The sequence below is a fragment of the Engraulis encrasicolus genome, chromosome 6 (genome assembly GCF_034702125.1).
Source record: "Engraulis encrasicolus isolate BLACKSEA-1 chromosome 6, IST_EnEncr_1.0, whole genome shotgun sequence".
Classification (NCBI taxonomy): Eukaryota; Metazoa; Chordata; class Actinopteri; order Clupeiformes; family Engraulidae; genus Engraulis; species Engraulis encrasicolus.
In genome coordinates, this window is record NC_085862.1 from 1509661 (window position 1) to 1528795 (window position 19135).

At 44.1% G+C, this 19135-nt stretch overlaps 1 protein-coding gene across 1 annotated transcript; it reads right to left on the reverse strand.

The window, feature by feature from the left end:
• Positions 1 to 1897: 1897 nt before the first annotated feature.
• LOC134450586 (flavin-containing monooxygenase 5-like) lies at positions 1898 to 18760 on the reverse strand. Its single transcript, XM_063200426.1, has 10 exons — positions 18559 to 18760; positions 15714 to 15852; positions 14045 to 14233; positions 10956 to 11121; positions 9534 to 9676; positions 8114 to 8310; positions 7319 to 7454; positions 5040 to 5259; positions 4224 to 4296; positions 1898 to 3700 (listed from the first exon to the last, which is right to left on the reverse strand). The coding sequence occupies exons 2-10, from the start codon at positions 15843 to 15845 to the stop codon at positions 3307 to 3309; spliced, it is 1650 nt and encodes a 549-aa protein (XP_063056496.1). The 5' UTR covers positions 15846 to 15852; positions 18559 to 18760; the 3' UTR covers positions 1898 to 3306.
• Between the last annotated feature and the right edge of the window lie 375 nt (positions 18761 to 19135).

Consider the following 19135-nt stretch of genomic DNA (forward strand, 5'->3'; position numbering starts at 1 on the left):
TTAAATAACACCTTAAAACCCATCTCTTTTTGGAGGCCTTTGACTTCTAGTGTCCACGTGCACACACCTACACACACTTACACTGATACTATGTAAAGCGACCTTGGGATTTTTGAAAGGCGCCATATAAAACAAAGGTATTATTATTATTATTATTATTCTTAAATGTGTGCTCTGATGGCTACCAAAGCCAAAGAGCCAGGCTCGTTAACAAGACGGAACACACTCACAACCCTACTGATGGAGGCACCATTTACAACCATCTCACATTCTACTTCGTCATGAATCATGATGAATGAATCATAGTAAATGAGCAAAGGAGAATGAAGATACCTTAACCCATTGTGTCCTGGAGCGACATATACGCTGCATTCAAGTTCTTGAGATTTGAGCTGTTTTATTAAAAATGTGGGTATGTTAGAGCTGAATGAACACTATACTAGTGCATAATGAAGGTTCTAGATTTTAAATGTAGCTTATTTCTTGTTTGCATGTGCTTCAGAGGCTGGGATATTTAGGATTTCATAGGCAGAGGATACCCTTACCAAAAAAAAGGCTTACAAAATGGGTTAAACTAAAGGATGACTTTAATCAATACAATTATAATTTGATACAGTGGTGACATGGGCATGATAAAAATAGACAGTAAAAGGATTTTCATTTCCCAGCAGATACAGAGCTCTCCGTTCTCTGACTAATGAGTTACTGTAGTTTGCCATATTGTTTCACTACACACCGTAGGCCTACTTTACATATTGTTTCACTACACACCGTAGGCCTACTGTAGTTTGACATATTGTTTCACTGCACACCGTAGGCCTACTGTAGTTTGACATATTGTTTCACTGCACACCGTAGGCCTACTGTAGTTTGACATATTGTTTCACTACACACCGTAGGCCTACTGTACTCTACAATCACAATTTCAGCAACGCTGGCTTACAGCACATTTGCATCCAAATAGTGTTTTGTTCAAATAAATAAAGTGTGTGTGGAAGATTTTTTATCGTCTGTGCAAGATAAAATTTCAAGACATATTAAACCAGCCAGGCCCTCGCCAGGCCCTCGTGCATTTCCGCTTCGTGACCTTAGGGACTGTTGGTTATTTATTTTCGGGGTCGTGACCTTAGGGACTGTTGGTTATTTATTTTCGGGGTCGTCGGAAGATGTCCACCTTTGATCGTCAAATTTTGCATGACCCTCCCCTAGCGAGCTTCAAAACTTTGATGACCCTCCCCGACGCGACACCGTCAAAAAATGCATGACCCTCCCCTATATGAAGTAGTAGTTAGCCATATTCTACATTATTTTTTTGACCAACGCTGCTGCTTACTGAATGCTGTTTGCACCCTCTTGAAAACTATAGCTTACTTCACGTACGCAGGGGCATTTCGTACATTTAGCCGCATGATAATGTTCTTCAGACACAACAAAACATAGCGAGCTTAAAAAAAAAATGATGACCCTCCCCGCAGCAATGAAAAAAATGACATGACCCTCCCCTATTTTCTTCCGGTAAAAATAAAAAACGAACAGTCCCTTACAACACAAGGGAGGAACATCAGACTCCCCTGCTACCAAACTGTCAGCCTCTAGCCAGCAAGGCCACTGACAACCCCCCCCCCCCTCATCCCCCACCACCATATCTGCGACTGAACATTCCACCTGCACTACTGTACTTGTGACTGAACTTTCAACCTGCACTAACTCAAAACATGCGAACACACACACACACACACACACACACACACACACACACACACACACACACACACACACACACACACACACACACACACACACACACACACACAAGCACACTGCACTTTCTGCAATAAACCCAAACATACACACACTGACACACACACACACACACACACACACACAGACACACGAACACACACACAGACGCACACCGCACCTTCTACCTGCACTAAACACATACACACACACACACACACACACACACACACACACACACACACTGCTGCCGGTGTACTTGACAGACCTTTTTAATATTTATTTTTCTTCAAAATGCTACTATTACCATGTCAGAACGCTATAAAGGACTTTTTTTAGGAAAAGCACAAAAGCACAACAATACCTCTTAATGTATGTCCTCTACAAGTCTTCTGTTGTCCAGTCTTGCACTTTAAATGTCTGTATGAGCACTGTCTATGTCCATACTGTCTTAAGTCCATGTATAAGTACTGTCTATGTCTATACTGTCTATGTCCTTACCTAGATTAGTCTATGTCTGTATGGGAAAGCAAGAAATGTAATTTCAAATTCTTTGTATGACCAGTGCATGTAAAGAAATTGACAATAAAACCTACTTGACTTGACTTGACTTGACTTGAAACTGCTATGCAACTGAACCAAATAAGATCGTGGGCTTTTCAGAGCTGTGACGTATAGTCAAAGTTTAAACATCGCGGAGAAGGAAAATAAGTGTAATGTGAGGGCATCCGCACATAGGCTCCGACAAAGTGCTGAGCACTGCTCCGCAAAAGTTCGATTCCATTGTTTTCAATAGAACCCCGCACACTGGCGCCGATGTCCGTGGACATTCGCGGATGTCGGATAGCAATTAGCACCGCCCATTGACTATCCATGCTATGTTCGTGTGAAATTGGGTTTGGGGGTCCGAATTATGTCGAAAGCGAAAGTGCGCCGCAGTGCTGTCGGAGCCGATGTGCGGCCGGACTGACAGTTGTTTCAGACAACAATGGACTCACTTGTCAACATTGATTCTGTCATTTCAAATGTGAATTTGTGAGTGGTTAAAGTAGCACCTTATGAAAAACATCAGACAAGTGGTTTCTCCAATCATGTGCAAGGACTTAAAATAAAATATAAAATAAAACCAGACATTTGACGAACAAAGCATATGACATAGCTCCAGATGGAAGTTCGTGGAGCAAGGCGGAACCCATTAATCTAGTGACAGCCAGACAAATACAAAACAGTAAAAACATCCTGAAATCACTTCTACTTGCCTCTTAAAGAGATCAACCATAGTTAAAAAAAATACTTCAGTGTTCTAGCACAGTGATTCCCAACTAGGGGTATGTGTACCACTAGGGGTACGCAAGCATACTGCAGGGGGGTATTTGGAAAAAATATATTATTATAACAGATCTATGGAACAGTCACATCAGGACAGAGAAAGCCATATAGAACATGAACTAGTGGTTACTTATGGCACAACTAAGATGCTTAAGGGGTACGCGAGACAAAAACGGTTGGGAAACACTGTTCTAGCAGTGTAGCAACTGAAGAAAAAATCCAAAAAACATACTCCTGTCACTGTAATGCCAAGCGTTTGTTGAAGTACATGATAGCAAACAGCATGCTAGCAGCCATGACTGTACCCAGCCTCGGGGGGGCTCCTCGCCACCAGCTGGGTTCGGTGTCGCTCCTCTTCTCCTCCTCTGACTCTGGCAGAGTTCTGGTGGCAAATGGGCGCAGGACTCGGTCCCACTGGGTGTAGATGGCGTGGCGGGCCCCCTCCCACTGGCCCGGTCCACACAGGCGGTACTGGTACGGAGTGCAGGGGCCCAGCAGAACCCTGAGGCCCAGCCCCGGGTCCCGGAGGAGGAGGGAGAGGAACCGCGGGTGGGCTCCGACCTCGCGGGCGATGTCGTCCATGTAGGGGATGTAGTCGGTCTGGAGAGGGTTGCGCTCGGAACAGGCAAACCTGGAAAAGCATGCAGGCGAGAATCAAAACCAGGTGTATTTCCAGACTCATCACACCTTTAAAAAAACGTCTTTGCCATTAACCCATTGATGCCTAAAGCACCAGCGAAAAATGATGCTGAATGCCGAAGCCCTTGTTGGGAAAGTTGCCCTCAGCCTATAATAAAATCCTAAATATATTCACCTCTGATGCACATAAAAACATGAAACATGATTGCATTTAAACCCTACAAGACCCTCATCTTGCATTAGAATGTGTTCATTCTAGCCTGGCTCTCGCGAGACCCCTAGTGCTTCGTGCATCTTTGTTACACTTCGTGATGACAATCCATCTGAGTGAGAGCCAGGTTATGTTCATTCAGCTGTAACATACCCACATTTTTATTTAAAAAGCAAAAATCTCAAGAGCCTGAATGCCTGAGTGCTATATGTGTCTCCAGGCACCAAAGGTCAAACAACATATACGAGTCATCAGGCTAAAATGGGTTAAAGCACACAGGTACAGTAAACAGTTGTTACAATACCTCTGATGCATCGTTTTTGTACATCCTTGAATATCTTCAAGCATCTCTCTCTTCGATGGCAGCGTAGCGAGTCCTGGAAGAAGAAGGAAGAGATGAGCCAAAAAACTAGCGGGCTATATAATTTTAACTTTAAAATAATCTTTCCAACTTGTAACATTACCAGGATTTGAATTTCTGCTACTCATAATAGCACTAAGCATGTTTGGACTCCGAAGGTCTCCAAAACCGAAGGTCTCCTAAAGGGGCGTTCACCCGACATACGTAAAGTGGATACCGGAAAAGAACAAGCCTGACTTATCTCTCTCACATCAAAGAAGGTGGATCTAACAAGGAGCGACACTCAATACAACGTCCATTGCAACATTCGGCCCCATGATTTTCGGCCGCGGCCGCCATTCTGGAATGAATATCGGACAAATTACATTGGAATGCATTGGGAATGTGTACAGGATTTCTACATAATACGGTAAAACTACATCGATATAACTATCGGAAATTCTTCAGTTATGAATGCTTATACCATCTCATGTGTTTTTTCAGCACAATCAGTGCAGAATAGAGTATCTATAAGGCTAAAGTTGCCAAAGTAGCTAGCCATATTGTGCTAACTTTAGCATTAGATCCACGGTCTTCCCTATGGCCAAAGAACGTTACTATGGCTACTGGTCATAACAGCGTGACTACCTGATCACTCCAGAATGGTGGATTTGACTCAAAACGCCCCCTATTGACTGTTTCCCATAAAAGACCTGAGTGTCGCTTCTTGTTAGATCCACCGTCTTTGCTCTCATATACGATTCTCTGCGTGTATCATACCTTTAAAGACGCGGGTGGCCCAGCGAGCCTGCATCTCTGCCAGGGGAATGACGGCTCCCAGCGCGTGTATGAACCCCACCACAGCCAGTGTCGCCCTCTGCAGGCCCGGAGGAAAGACATGTTTGTACAGAGACAAGCGGTAGCCCTCTCGAACCCTCAGCTCTTCCGGCAGGAAAGGGAAGTCATAGTGGTAGCCTGTAGCAAACACCACCACATCCACCTGCAGAGAAGAAATGGAGACATTTGGAGCATGAAAAGGAAAAGATCAATATTTAGAGGGAGCCCAGTCTCATGGAAAATCAACTGTATGCTTCTTAGTGTCACTATGATATAGCCTCATGTTTCGTAGTTGGGCAACGCGCGCTCGAAAGTGGGTGAGAGAGCGAGTGAGAGAGAGAGAGACCACCCGAGCAGCATGCAATCCGGGAGGGGAGCGCTGTCGTTGTGTCAGCTTCACGCCATGTCTCCCTTCCTCCAACATTGTCCCTATCTTAACCCTAACCCTAACCCTAACATTAACCCTCACCTTAACCCTAAATTTAACCCTAAACTTAACCGTAAATCACTTGTTTGAAATGTTTGATTAACGTCGCTTCCAGTTAGCCTTCACACTTGATTGTTGGCATCCGTCCGCATTATTCTTCCCCCCAGAACCAAACTACCCCAATTGTCAGTTCCCCCTTTCGTCACCCAACCACGAGAAACGAGGCTATTTCATAAAGGCACCGCGAGGTTAAAGTTGATTTATTTCTGTTTTTCTCGTAAAGACTTCACGAATGGCCCAAGTTACGGTTGTTATGATACTGTATGTTCCCAAGCTCCAAAAAGAACTCCAGTTGCTAACAACTTAAGCTGGGCTTACACTGTGCGACTTTTGCCCCGATTTGGCACTCGCACGACTTTTTGAGAGTCGGGCCGATTTCTTGCTCAATCGTGAGTCTCGCATCGTGCAGTGTACATGGGGTAACGACAAGCGATTTCGCCTCACGATCCTGCAATCGCAGGGTCGCAAGAAAATCAAAACGGTTTGAAATTCTGGTCGTGGCTCGTGCGTAAATCGCACAGTTAAAGCAGTGCTACGACCCGATTTGACACTTCACATGCACAAATTAATAGGGCCGTGCGATTCGCTGTTGAGCGCGACCTCATCTCCACCTCAGGTGCACATGTTCCCTCCTCTGCATACATGCCTGTCGCGTCGTACGGTGGAAGCATTTCGCTCGCATCCGACTGTCGGCTCGTGTAGTGTGAGGACGTGAGTGGAGAGTTGTGAACTTTTAAACAGTGAAATTCCATCGTGCAGTGTGAGCAGAAGCTTAAGACCCACGAGTGAAAATATCGCACAGTGTATGCCCGGCTTTAGTTACACTAGGACCTCGAAGAAAGAATACATTCAGAGACAAACAACCAGTGTTAATTAAAGGTGTGCAGCAAGACAGTGTTAATTTCATGAAGCATGACTATGACTAAAATATTTCGTCAATGCCCCTTTTTGATTTTCGTCATTTAGACTAAATTGGGAAGGCATTGACTAAAATATGACTAAGACTAAATAGGGAAGGCAATGAGTAAATATGACTAAGACTAAATAGGGAAGGCAATGAGTAAATATGACTAAGACTAAATAGGGAAGGCAATGAGTAAATATGACTAAGACTAAATAGGGAAGGCAATGACTAAATATGACTAAGACTAAATTGGGAAGGCAATGACTAAATATGACTAAGACTAAAATTGATTTTCGTCTAAGACTAAGACTAAGACTAAGACTAAAATTTAAAAAGCTGACGAAATTAGTACTGGTGTAAAATAAAATAGAGAAAAATTGAACCAGTGTGTGAAGAACCTTTGTTCTGTACAGTGTGATATATGAGAAAAAGAGAAGCAGTGTGCAGAGAAGGTTTATGCTGTACAGTCAATGATATAGTATATCAAAAAGAGAAGCAGTGTGTGAAGTTCTATTATATACAGTGTTGACTAAAATGACTAAAAATTGACTAAGACTAAAATTGATTTTCTTCATTTAGACTGAGACTAAGACTAAATTGGGAAGGCAATGACTAAAATATGACTAAGATTGATTCAAATTGATTTTCGTGATTGTGACTAAGACTAAGACTAAGACGAAATTAAAAAAAGCTGACAAAATTAACACTGCAAACAACAATATCAATTTTATATTGTTCCAATACTCTTTATATGGACATAAAAATTGACCAACAGTAATAATACCACATAACCCTCATCTTTGTCATCATCATCATCACAGTATCTCTCACCTTGTGGACCTGCGTTCCATCCTCAAAGACGACGCTGGAGCCAGAGAACTGCTTCACGTTGGGTTTGATGATGACGCGGCCGGAGATGATGCGTCCCGGCAGGTCGTCATTCACCACCGGGATCTGAGCAAAGAACCTGATGGGGGAGGGGGGGGGGGGGGGGCAGCGGGGACGGGGCACATTTTAATCTGTGAGTATTGTCTCACCCACTGGTGTAGTCTGCTTTTTTGTGGTGGGTATAACTGTATATTTTTGTGACATTCTAAATAATGGATCAATCCATTTTAAGTGGGTATACTGAAATCCCTTAAATTCTGAGGTGGGTATACTTCGTATATCTGCGTGCTACGTAGACTACACCACTGGTCTCAGAGATGATCATCTGTTCTTGCAGATCATTCACTATGGGGATCTGAGCAAAGAACCTGATGGAGAGCATGCTAGCTCTTTTAGGGGTTTCAGGCCGACCAGAAAGGAGCCGGTGCCGGTGCCCGCACCAGTTATGTTCGGCACTAAAGTGCTTACCTGCGAACCGCCAGTGTTCATACCGGGCTCTGAACTTTTTCCGCACGTGACTGTGTTACCCGGCTTAACCTGCTGACGGCCACGCTGTCGTCACGGTTCACAGAGAAAAACCTAGTAGAACCGGAAAATTGGTTCGCAGTCGGCCTGAATGCACCCTTTGTGAATAATGTCTCATTAATTATTCATCAATCAATCAATCAATCAATCAATCAATCAATCAATCAATCAATCAATCATTCAATCAATGAATCAATTAATACATCTTCCTACCCGTGTGTGGGCTGTAGTCCGTAGAGCTTGTGGTTGAAGCGCTGATTGAGCTGCTTCTCTACTGATTGGGTGGCCCACGAGGGCATCAGTCCACCAATCAGCAGAGCCAGACGGACACCGCTGACGACATCACATGGCAGCCCGCCCTCTCCAACGCGACCCACCAGCCACGCCCCCCGCCTGGTGCTCAGGTACACCTGGGGGAAAAGGGCAGCGGTTATGGAGAGAAAGGGGCGGTGGTTATGGGGAGCAAGAATTTCTGGAAATAAGGTAATTTTCCACCTCCCCCTTAATCTTAATAATTCTGCATTTCTCCTGTTCTGCAAGTCATTCTCTGAGTCTGATGATATTTCATGTGCTCCTGTTCCATGCTAGCAATCATCATTGAATCACATGGGACCAGCTAGCTGTTAGCTGCAGGTGAGCAGTGTGAGTTTGTAAAACAAAACACAATGGGAATATCAGTGAGCCGGGATCAGATAGTATATCTTATCTCAAAATCTCTGGTTAAATCCAGATTACATGGCCTGCTACATAACCTGAAAGCGGATATGTGCTCACCAAGAATAAGTTGAAAGTTAGGCTGCTCTATGTTAGCCATTTTGTTGTGATGGTGATGGTGGTGCTGGGTTGTTTTGGGTTGTTTATTCTACTGTACTCTACTCTACTACTCTACTATACTACTGTACTGGGGTGCATATCTCGAAACCATAGTTGTTAACTACGTTATCTACTTTCTTGTTTGCAATGCAATTTCCCATTGACATCTACCCAAGTTGCTAACTGGCTAACAACTACGCTTTCGAAACATATACCCTGTACTCTACTCTACTACTACTCTACACTACTCTACTGTACTCTACTCAACTCTACTACTACACTACTCTACTCAACTCTACTACTACTCTACACTACTCTACTCTACTCTACTCTACTCTACTCTACTACTGTACTGTACTCTACTCTACTACTCTATTCTACTACTCTACTACAGTGTTTCCCAACCTTTTTTGTTTCATGTACCCCCAGAGCCTTTTTGTTGTGCCACGAGTACCCCCAAACTTGTGTTTTACATTGCTTTTTCTATTCCAGTGTGACTATGCTTCCATGCATCTGTTAAAAATGTTTCCAAGTACCCCCTTGCGTACCCCTAGTGGTACACGTACCCCTGGTTGGGAAACACTGCTCTACTACTCTTCTCTTCTAAAGGCATGGGACAATAACTTGTTGCACTGACCTGCTTGGCCACTCTACTAGCATCTACTGAGCCCTTTAAATGTCTGTGGTGTGTCTGTATGTGCTACTGACCTGCTTGTCTTGTCTGTGATATGTCTGTGTGTGTTACTGATCTGCTTGTCTGTGATGTGTCTGTATGTTTTACTGACCTGCTTGTCTGTATGTGTCTGTATGTGTTACTAACCTGTTTGGCCACTCTGCTGGCGTCCACTGCAATGTCGCCTCCAGAATTCCCGATTCCGATCACCACCACAGTTTTGTCCTGCAGTCCGTCAGCATTGCGGTATTCCCAACTGTGGAAATGCCTCCCCTCAAATGTGTCTATTCCTGGAGTTATCAAGAATCATTTTACATGTCGAAAGAACTGTTTATTGACATTTTCATACTGCATGTCGCTCTGCATACAGCTTGACACTTAAAACATTTCTCAAATGTGACTTAAAGGGACAGTTTGGTCAATTTCAACATGCAGTTGTAATGTTCACACTACCCTGGACTTGTCAGTGCCTGAGATTTTTTTTTCTTCTTCTTCAGCCGTTTCCGAGATCCTGGTCATTGTAATGGGGGCAGCTCTTTGTTTACATTTCAAAAAAACATTTTTATTTATTCCCAAAAACATCCAGAAGGTTATAAAACATCAGCAGACAACTAGCAAACAGCAGTACCTTTTGGGAAAATATTTGGAGTTGGCCTATGTTTCATTTTTTAAAAATGTAAACAAACGCTGCCCCCATTAGAATTGCTCATATCTCGGAAAGGGCTGAGCCGAAAAATGTGGCATCACCAGGTACTGACAAGTCAAGGGTAGCGTGAGCAATACAACTGCATGTTGAAATTGACCAAACTGTCCCTTTAACTGCACATTAGAGTCTGGCCAAATGCCATTTCAAACTTCTGTGCTAACTACGTTACATAGATTTTGGACAATACATAAACTTTATTACAGGCTCAGGGCCCATATTGTACACATTACAATACACAGATCAACAACACAATAAAATACACATACAATAAAAAGGGCAGCTAGTGAAGGCATTCATGCCAGTGTTCCCAGATAAATAAAGTACACTGTCCCTTTAAGGTTTATTTCATCAGGAGTTGATTGTTCTTGTAAATTAGGCCTGCATGACATCTGTACATCTGCAAATCTCTGTCTGTTTTTGTAAATTGGCTTAATTTGTGTTGAAGTTGGCTGACTGAGCAAAAGGCTTGTTAAGCAGCGACCATGCACACTTTGTATAACAACTTTTCCTATAAATATATTTACCTCAGAGTCATTTTTATGTTAAATTTATCAAGATATTAGCAAATTAGCCTAGGCGTGTTTAGTGTAAAATGGTTCAAATAAGAAATGCATGATAAATATGATAAAGCTACTGTTCTGCAAAGGTTACCATACCAATTCATAAACTGGACATATATAGCAATAATAAAATACCAGCAAGACTTTGCCCACCCTTTTGATTGTGATCGGTGGTCTGGCTCATGGACTAAGTTTGATGCATTGCGGTTGGAAAATTCTAACCAGAATGCATCAAACTGGCAAAGTGCGCATGCTTGCTGCTTAGCAAAAGCAGCACTGCTTCGTCACGAACGAGCCTATTACCTTTGAAGTCCTGGAGAGGCAGGTGTGGTCGTGTGAAGTGTCCAGTGCAGACCATCACGGCATCAAAGACGTGTCTCTGCTCCTCACCGTCCCTCTTCTCAGTCACCACCTCCCACTGACCTGTACCAGCAAAGTCTGGCCTCTGCCTCACAGTCTTCACTGCAGTCTTGTACATACCCACAGACAGATGGGCAGGCAGGCAGACAGACAGACAGACAGGCAGACAGACAGGCAGGCAGGCAGGCAGACAGATGGGCAGGCAGACAGGCAAGCAGGCAGACAGACAGACAGACAGAATTTTTAAATGGTTTCAGCGTTAACAACAGCACCGTTCAGTTGAACAATGAACCCAATAGAGCTCTTCAGCGTTGACGTCAACTTGTATGCGGCGTTTGGACTACCGGTTCCGTGGCGATTTTTTACATTGCAAAACGCCATAGAGATTCAGGTTTGGCAAAAATATAAGTTGCACGGCAACAACGAACATTAGCGTGTCCCCGCATCCCTTTCTCATAAGTGGAACGGATCGTATCATCATGTTTGTGTATTCACATGTTAAATCATGACGATTATAATTCAATATTGCTAACCCCTTTCTGATCATTAAAACTTCCGAACTACATACTTTCCTTTGGTTGCCATGGGTACAACCTTCCGCACGTACATGCCGTTAGATACAGGCGCCGCTTCTGTAGTCGCCAAAAGCTTCCGGGTTTAGCATATGGACGCAACATCGTATTTATGTCGAAGTTTGACACAAAATGATCAACCATGTCATACCTACAGCCTATTTTTAACACCCTCGACAGTTTGCGGGGGTTCGCTAAGCGCGTGCTTGCACTCGGAGCTTATTTGAAATTTACCCCTATTCATTCCCAATGGAGGCCGGAAGCCGATAGGAACCAGGACGTCCTTAAATGCTAACATGAAAGACTACAATCTACTACATGCTTCCGCTTCCGCTGAAGAACTCTATTGGGGAAGACCCCCAGACCCCCACTATGATGAAGTTGACAGTTGGCAGCCTATACTTACCTGTTATCAGTAAAAATAGACCTAATAACTTGACAGTACACTGAACATGTTGGGCTTAATTGAAGTACATGTCTACATGCTTTTAATTGTATTCAGTGTTTAAATGGTGTGGCTCTCACGAAAATGTATTTTCCAAATTTTGCCTTTTATGGCTCTCTCCACCCAAAAGGTTCCTGGCTGTAAGTGGATGTGCTTCATCAGGTCGTAGTGTGCAGCGTAGACCAACCCAGTGGTTCTCAACCTGGGGGTGCGCCAGATATGTCAGGGGGTGCGCAGGATTTTGATTATGTTGAGGTTGTATCCAAAATTATGCTTGAAAACATTATAATCAGGCCAAACTAAGAGCAAATTAAAACATATCTTTGTCCCCATTTAAAGCCATTAGGTATTGATTAATGGCTCAAGCAAGAATCTATATTTTTTTTATGGTGTATACCAGGGCCGGAGCTATAGGGAGGGCGAGCAGGGCATTTGCCCCTGGGCCCAGTGCACCCTTGCATTGGTGGTGGGGGCCCAATTGTGATCTTGACAAGTCATATAGGGGGCCCGATAAGTGTCTTGCCCTAGGGCCCTGTGGACAATTGTTCCGCCACTGGTGTATACATGTGTAGAAGTTTGGTTTGGGGGTGCACGGCTTGTCTTCGGCACAGCTAAGGGGGTGCGTTAAGAAATAAAGGTTAAGAACCACTGGACTAACCTGTAAGTGGATGTGCTTCATGAGAGCCCAGTCTTGCGGAAAATCAACTGTATGCTTCGTGGTGCCGCTACGATATAGCCTCGTTTTTAGTGGCTGGGCAACGCGCGCTGTCGTCGAGAGTGGGTGAGAGAGAGGGCGAGAGAGAGCGAGTGAGAGAGAGAGACCACCCGAGCAGCGTGCATTCCGGGAGTGGAACGCTGTCGTTATGTCAGCTTCATGCCATCTCTCTCTTCCTCCAACATTGTCCCTAACCCTAAACCTAACCTTATCCCTAACCCTAACCCTGACCTTAACCCTAACCCTAACCTTAACATCTCCCTTTCGTCACCCAACCGCGAGAAACGAGGCTATTCGTAACGGCACCACGAGGCTTAAAGTTGATTTTTTTTGTTTTTCTCGTTAAGATTTCACGAATGGCCCGAGATACGGTTGTTCGTGAGGTGTAAGTGTGTAGCGTAGTAGACTAACCTGTAAGTGGATGTGCTTCATGAGACCGTAGTGTGCAGTGTAGACTAACCTGTAAGTGGATGTGCTTCATGAGACCGTAGTGTGCAGTGTAGACTAACCTGTAAGTGGACGTGCTTCATGAGGCCGTAGTGTTCAGTGTAGACTAACCTGTAAGTGGATGTGCTTCAAGAGGTCGTAGTGTGCAGTGTAGAGCCACAGGTACTGCAGCGTAGACTAACCTGTAAGTGGACGTGCTTCATGAGGCCGTAGTGTGTAGCGTAGTAGACTAACCTGTAAGTGGACGTGCTTCATGAGGCCGTAGTGTTCAGTGTAGACTAACCTGTAAGTGGATGTGCTTCAAGAGGTCGTAGTGTGCAGTGTAGACTAACCTGTAAGTGGATGTGCTTCATGAGGCCGTAGTGTGCAGTGTAGACTAACCTGTAAGTGGATGTGCTTCAAGAGGTCGTAGTGTGTAGTGTAGAGTCGCAGGTACTGCAGTGTAGACTAACCTGTAAGTGGATGTGCTTCAAGAGGTCGTAGTGTGTAGTGTAGTAGACTAACCTGTAAGTGGACGTGCTTCAAGAGGCCGTAGTGTGTAGCGTAGACTAACCTGTAAGTGGACGTGCTTCATGAGACCGTAGTGTGTAGCGTAGTAGACTAACCTGTAAGTGGACGTGCTTCATGAGACCGTAGTGTTCAGCGTAGACTAACCTGTAAGTGGACGTGCTTCATGAGGCCGTAGTGTGCAGTGTAGACTAACCTGTAAGTGGATGTGCTTCAAGAGGTCGTAGTGTGTAGTGTAGTAGACTAACCTGTAAGTGGACGTGCTTCATGAGACCGTAGTGTTCAGCGTAGACTAACCTGTAAGTGGACGTGCTTCATGAGACCGTAGTGTTCAGCGTAGACTAACCTGTAAGTGGACGTGCTTCAAGAGACCGTAGTGTGCCGCGTAGAGCCACAGGTACTGCAGCACCTGCGTGTGGTGCATGTTATTGGGGAAGTGGGCGGGGGGAGGGAAGTCACTGTAGGCCATCATCTCTTTGGAGCTGTTGACGATGACGCTCTGGTAGATGTTGGCTCGGCCGGCCTCAGGCTTCTCCTGCAGGCAGACAAGGAGCGCCGCAAAAGGAGATTTAGTATGCCACTATTTTGGGGCTTAATACAGTTAAAATCGTTGGCTGGTGTTTATAAAGGTGGTAAAGTGTCTTATTTTTCATGTTAAGCGTTGTCTTGCTTTAAGAGAAGTTAAAAGAGACAATATGTCGCTAAGCTAGTGAAAGTCAATGTATCCGTGTAGCATTGTAGCATGCTACATGGATGCATTGACTTTCACTAGCTTAGTGACATGCTCCCTCTTTTCACTTGTCTTAAAGCAAGACAACGGCTTACATGAAAAATAAGACACTACCGCCTTTATAAACTCCAGCCAACGATTTTAACTGTATTAAGCCCCAAAATAGTGGCATACCCCTTTAAGTGTTAAAGGGTCACTGTGTGAGTTTTTTAGTTGTTTATTTCCAGAATTCATGCTGCCCATTCACTAATGCTACCTTTTTCATGAATACTTACCACCACCATAAAATTCTAAGTATTCATTATGAAAAATTGCACTTTTCATACATGAAAAGGGGGATCTTCTCCATGGCTCGCCATTTTGAATTTCCAGAAATAGCCAATAGCTGCAAAAATGACTCTACTTGGACCATACTAGAAAATATTTGTTTATTACTTAGTAAACTTTCATGTGAAGATCAAATTTGGCTGTAGGCAGCCCACTTTCAATGTGCAGCATAGTTGCAGTACCTTTTTTGACCATTTCCTGCACTGTGTACCTTTAAATATAATTCAGGAATGCAAAAGAGATAATTTAAGTGTAACTCATAGCAATTGTGTGAAGGTTGTAGCCTGGCTGTCAGTGTCACACCATGCTTGTTGGCAGTGTTTGGCCTGGCAAGGATCTCATAGACATGAAGTGTGGCATCCACGTTGTAATCCATGTCCATCCAGTAAAAATGTAATCCAGCAAAATTGGGCACAATGTGTATAAATTAAATATAGAAGTCCGACTCAGGACCCAACCACCTGGTCCCAAGTAAAGGCATGGGATGTAGGAGCGCGCGGTAACAGTTTCCTCTTGCCTTGTGTTATTAGGCTCGTTCGTGACGAAGCAGTAAGATTTTTGCTAGGCAGTGGGCATGCGCACTTTGCCAGTTTGATCTTTGATCTTACTGCGTCGTCACAAACGAGCCAAATGTTTTGCCTGAGGAGGGAGGGTGTTGGTGTGGCGCTGCCTGCGTTATGTTGCCATTTGTGTCCCCCACACCTTGTGATCAACTGCCGCAGGACTGTCAACTGTTTCAGTTATCATGATGAATCCTGGCAATCCACCATGTTTTGATTTGATCTCGTCAATTTTTTTTCACCTTAAACCATCAACCACAAGTGGTACCAAAAGAAAAGAGATGAAACACTCAACCTTTCAATAAAACACTTTAACAGCTTTGAAGTTTCGACTCAATTACATTCGCAGCCTAGTTCACCACATTAATTATTAGAAGTGGACTCATCAACTACTGTACCTTAAACCTCCAGAGTCCCCCGATGTCGTCACTGCTCTCGAAGCAGACCGGCTCCAGGCCCTCATCCAGGCAGCACTTGATGGCCGCCAGGCCCGAGCAGCCCGCTCCAATCACAGCTACACGCTTGGCCATCGCCAGCCTGAGGGGGAAATCAAAAGGAAATTGTAGAGAGCAGGCAGACACACGGAGTGGAGTCCAATATGCGGACTTCCCTCCTCCCTTGCTCACTTGCCTGCTTGTGATCTCATGATGATGTCACTGACAACGGAAAATGAATTCAATATCTTGCAAAAGCGCAATTGTAAAGTCATTTTCTCATTTGCAAACTGGATGATGAATGAAGAATAGTCCCCCAAAAATTATTTTGGCTAGGCTGACAGCTGGGAAACTTTATTGTTTTCTCCACGGAGGAGGGGCCAGGAGGCGTGGCGAGGCCACAAGCACAAGTGGAGGAAGCAAGGTCGCATATTGGGATGCACCCCCAAACTTAGCCAAGCCGTGCCCTCCTAGTGACGCAACAGCTTCAGCGTTGCTACCAGTCAGGTCAAGAGTGCAATGCAAATACTTTCTGAGTTCCCGCAAATAAGGGAACTCCTCCCACTTTGTTGGGAAGCAAACAGTCATTAGTAAACCAATGGAGGCCATTTGGGAAATGAGAATTGTAATGCTCTTGGTCAGACCAAGTCTCAAAGAGTTTTGAAAGTCGATGGTAATCAGGCTAACCCAGACTACCCAATGCACACAGAGTGACATGATTTAACACTTTCAAAGAAAGCAGCAACTGAAACATCCTTCTGGGTCATTTCACGTGAAACCAGAAACTTTCAATCAACACCACAGGCATATTTTTTTTACTTACACTGACTGATATAATCAAGGCAGAATATATAGAGTCCTACCCTCATATGTAAACCTTTGCTAGTCTGTTTCTAATATTAATATTTGTGTCAGATTCACACAAATGCAGTTCTGAGGTGCTACCTTGCTACTAAAAAGGCACACCAAGTATGATTAAAATCTGTGTCGGTCGGATCCCAAAGTGTCTCTTGTCTTGTACTAATGGATTCACCACTTGAATGTTAGCCAGCATAATAAGCACGCTTTCGGGAATGTCTACCATGATGTCTGAATATCTTCTTCAGCAAACCATTACGTAAACAGTATGAGTTTTACATCAAAAAGTGGAATATGGATAACACGGGACTGTTCTTGTTTCCATTTTTGTCAGATGAGTAAGAACGTGTGAATAATAATAAGCGCTATTTAAAAAAACAAAACAAAAAACATTCAAATACAATTATTTCATTAAAACCATTTTAAAAACCCCTTTACAAAAAAACATGAATGTACCTTTTTGCAAATATTGTTAAAGGTGTCCACTGGTTTCATTCAAATAGTAAAATCCTGAAATCCTGGGTTATTAAACCCTGGGTTATTAAACCCTGGGTTATTAAGGTTGACCTTTCTGGGTTATTAAGGTTGACCTTTCTGGTTGGTTGGAGCCAGAGAGTGTTTATGGGTAGTACGAGAGAGGAATCTCGCGACTTTTTCCGGGTGGTACTGTCCACTAAGTGGCGCCATTCAGACAGCGCAGAGGAGCGCCAAGGAGCACAGAGGCTGTTGAAATGAATGGGGTCCCATGGAGCTCAACCACGATGCTGCCATTGCTTTGGGAGAGAATTGGTATCATCGTTTCAATTTATTTTTCCAAAAGGCAGGATAGATTATCCTTTCAAACAGCACTTAGTTTGAATGTTTAAACTCGCTGGATCTTTGTAAAATACGACTTTATTGTCAATATGACGTCACGAGTGGCTTCACACACTGCGTTTGGATTGGTCGGCCGGCTGCATTGCTGTGATCACGACGGCCGTAAAGCAATTTTGTTAGCAAGATGCTAGCGGAGCCTGACTCATAAATGCCAAAGCTGTAGGAAATCAGAAGGACATAACTCCCAGGTTATTGTACATTTCATTGAAATCCACATTGGTTTTTCAGAACTTACAGTAATATTGTCAAGTTTCAGCCGACAGCGAGCACAATGTCAAGTTATTAGCGCCAGCCTTATGAGCTCTGCTGTCTCGACAGCGCTCCCTAGGTGAACTGCAGGCACGGGTTGGAGGGCGAGATTCAACACTGTGGGTGCATCCCAATATGTGACCTTGCCTCCTCCACTTGCGCTTGTCTCCTCGCCCCGCCTCCTGGCCCCTCCTCCGTGGAGAAAACGATAAAGTTTCCCAGCTGTCAGCCTAGCCACAACAACTTTTGAGGGACTGTTTTTCATTCACCATAACAATTGCAAACGAGAAAAAGACTCTACAATTGAGCTTTTGCAAGATATTCAAATATAATGCTGTTGTCAGTGATGTCATCATGACGAGAAGCGAGTGGAGGAGGCAAATGGAGGAGGCAAGGTCCCATATTAAGATGCACTCTGTATGTAAACCCACTGTGTTGGAGCTCTGTAATCTCCATACTGGCTTGCCCAGGGCACAGCGCCACCTCAGGCTGTGGGAGTGTTGTGTTGGGTGGGGCACCAGGGGATGGGCCATGGTTGCCATGGTGAGCTCCTTGTTCTTTATCCCTATAGGGTGCCATGTCTGCCTTAACAAAGACAGGGTTGGCCCTTAACCCTAACCCTAGATATGGTTAGCTCCTTGTTCCTTATCCCTGGGGGTGCCATCTCTGCCTTAACAAAGACGCCCCGTATGGTTAGCTCCTTGTTCCTTATCCCTGGGGGTGCCATCTCTGCCTTAACAAAGGCGCCCCATATGGTTAGCTCCTTGTTCTTTAAGGCTACTATAATTAAGGAGAACCCTCAGAATATCCCATGGAGTCATCTTACCTCTCTCTTTGTCTGGCTCTGTCTGGCTCTCTCTCTCATTTCCATGTTGGGTTATCTTTGCTTGTATTTATCTTTTTAGTTCAGCTCTATCATTAGTAGTTCAGCTGACTGGATCATCATTAGGCTACATGGAGTGTTAAATGAACCATTTTGTTTTATTCTAACCGCATCCAAACTACCCTCACACAGCATTTACTAAGTGAAACAAAATACACTACGTCATAGAATCCAAATGCTGTCTCTCCATTCCAGGCTGATGACTCAGATTAGACACAGGGAGGTAATGAGGTGGGCTTGATGATTGGACAGGATGGTTAACCCATTTTGTCCTAAGCCCTTTTTGGGAAAGGGTGCCCTCTTCCTATTAAATCCTAAATATCTCAGCCTCCGAAGCACATACAAACATGAAATGAGTTGCATTTAAAAGCTAGGACCCTCATTTTGCCTCAGAATGTGTTCATTCAGCTCTAACTTACCCACATTTTAAATAAAACAGCTCAAATCTCAAGAACCTCAATGCAGCGTATATGTGTCTCCAGGACACAATGGGTTAATTCAGCAACTTAATCCAGCTGGC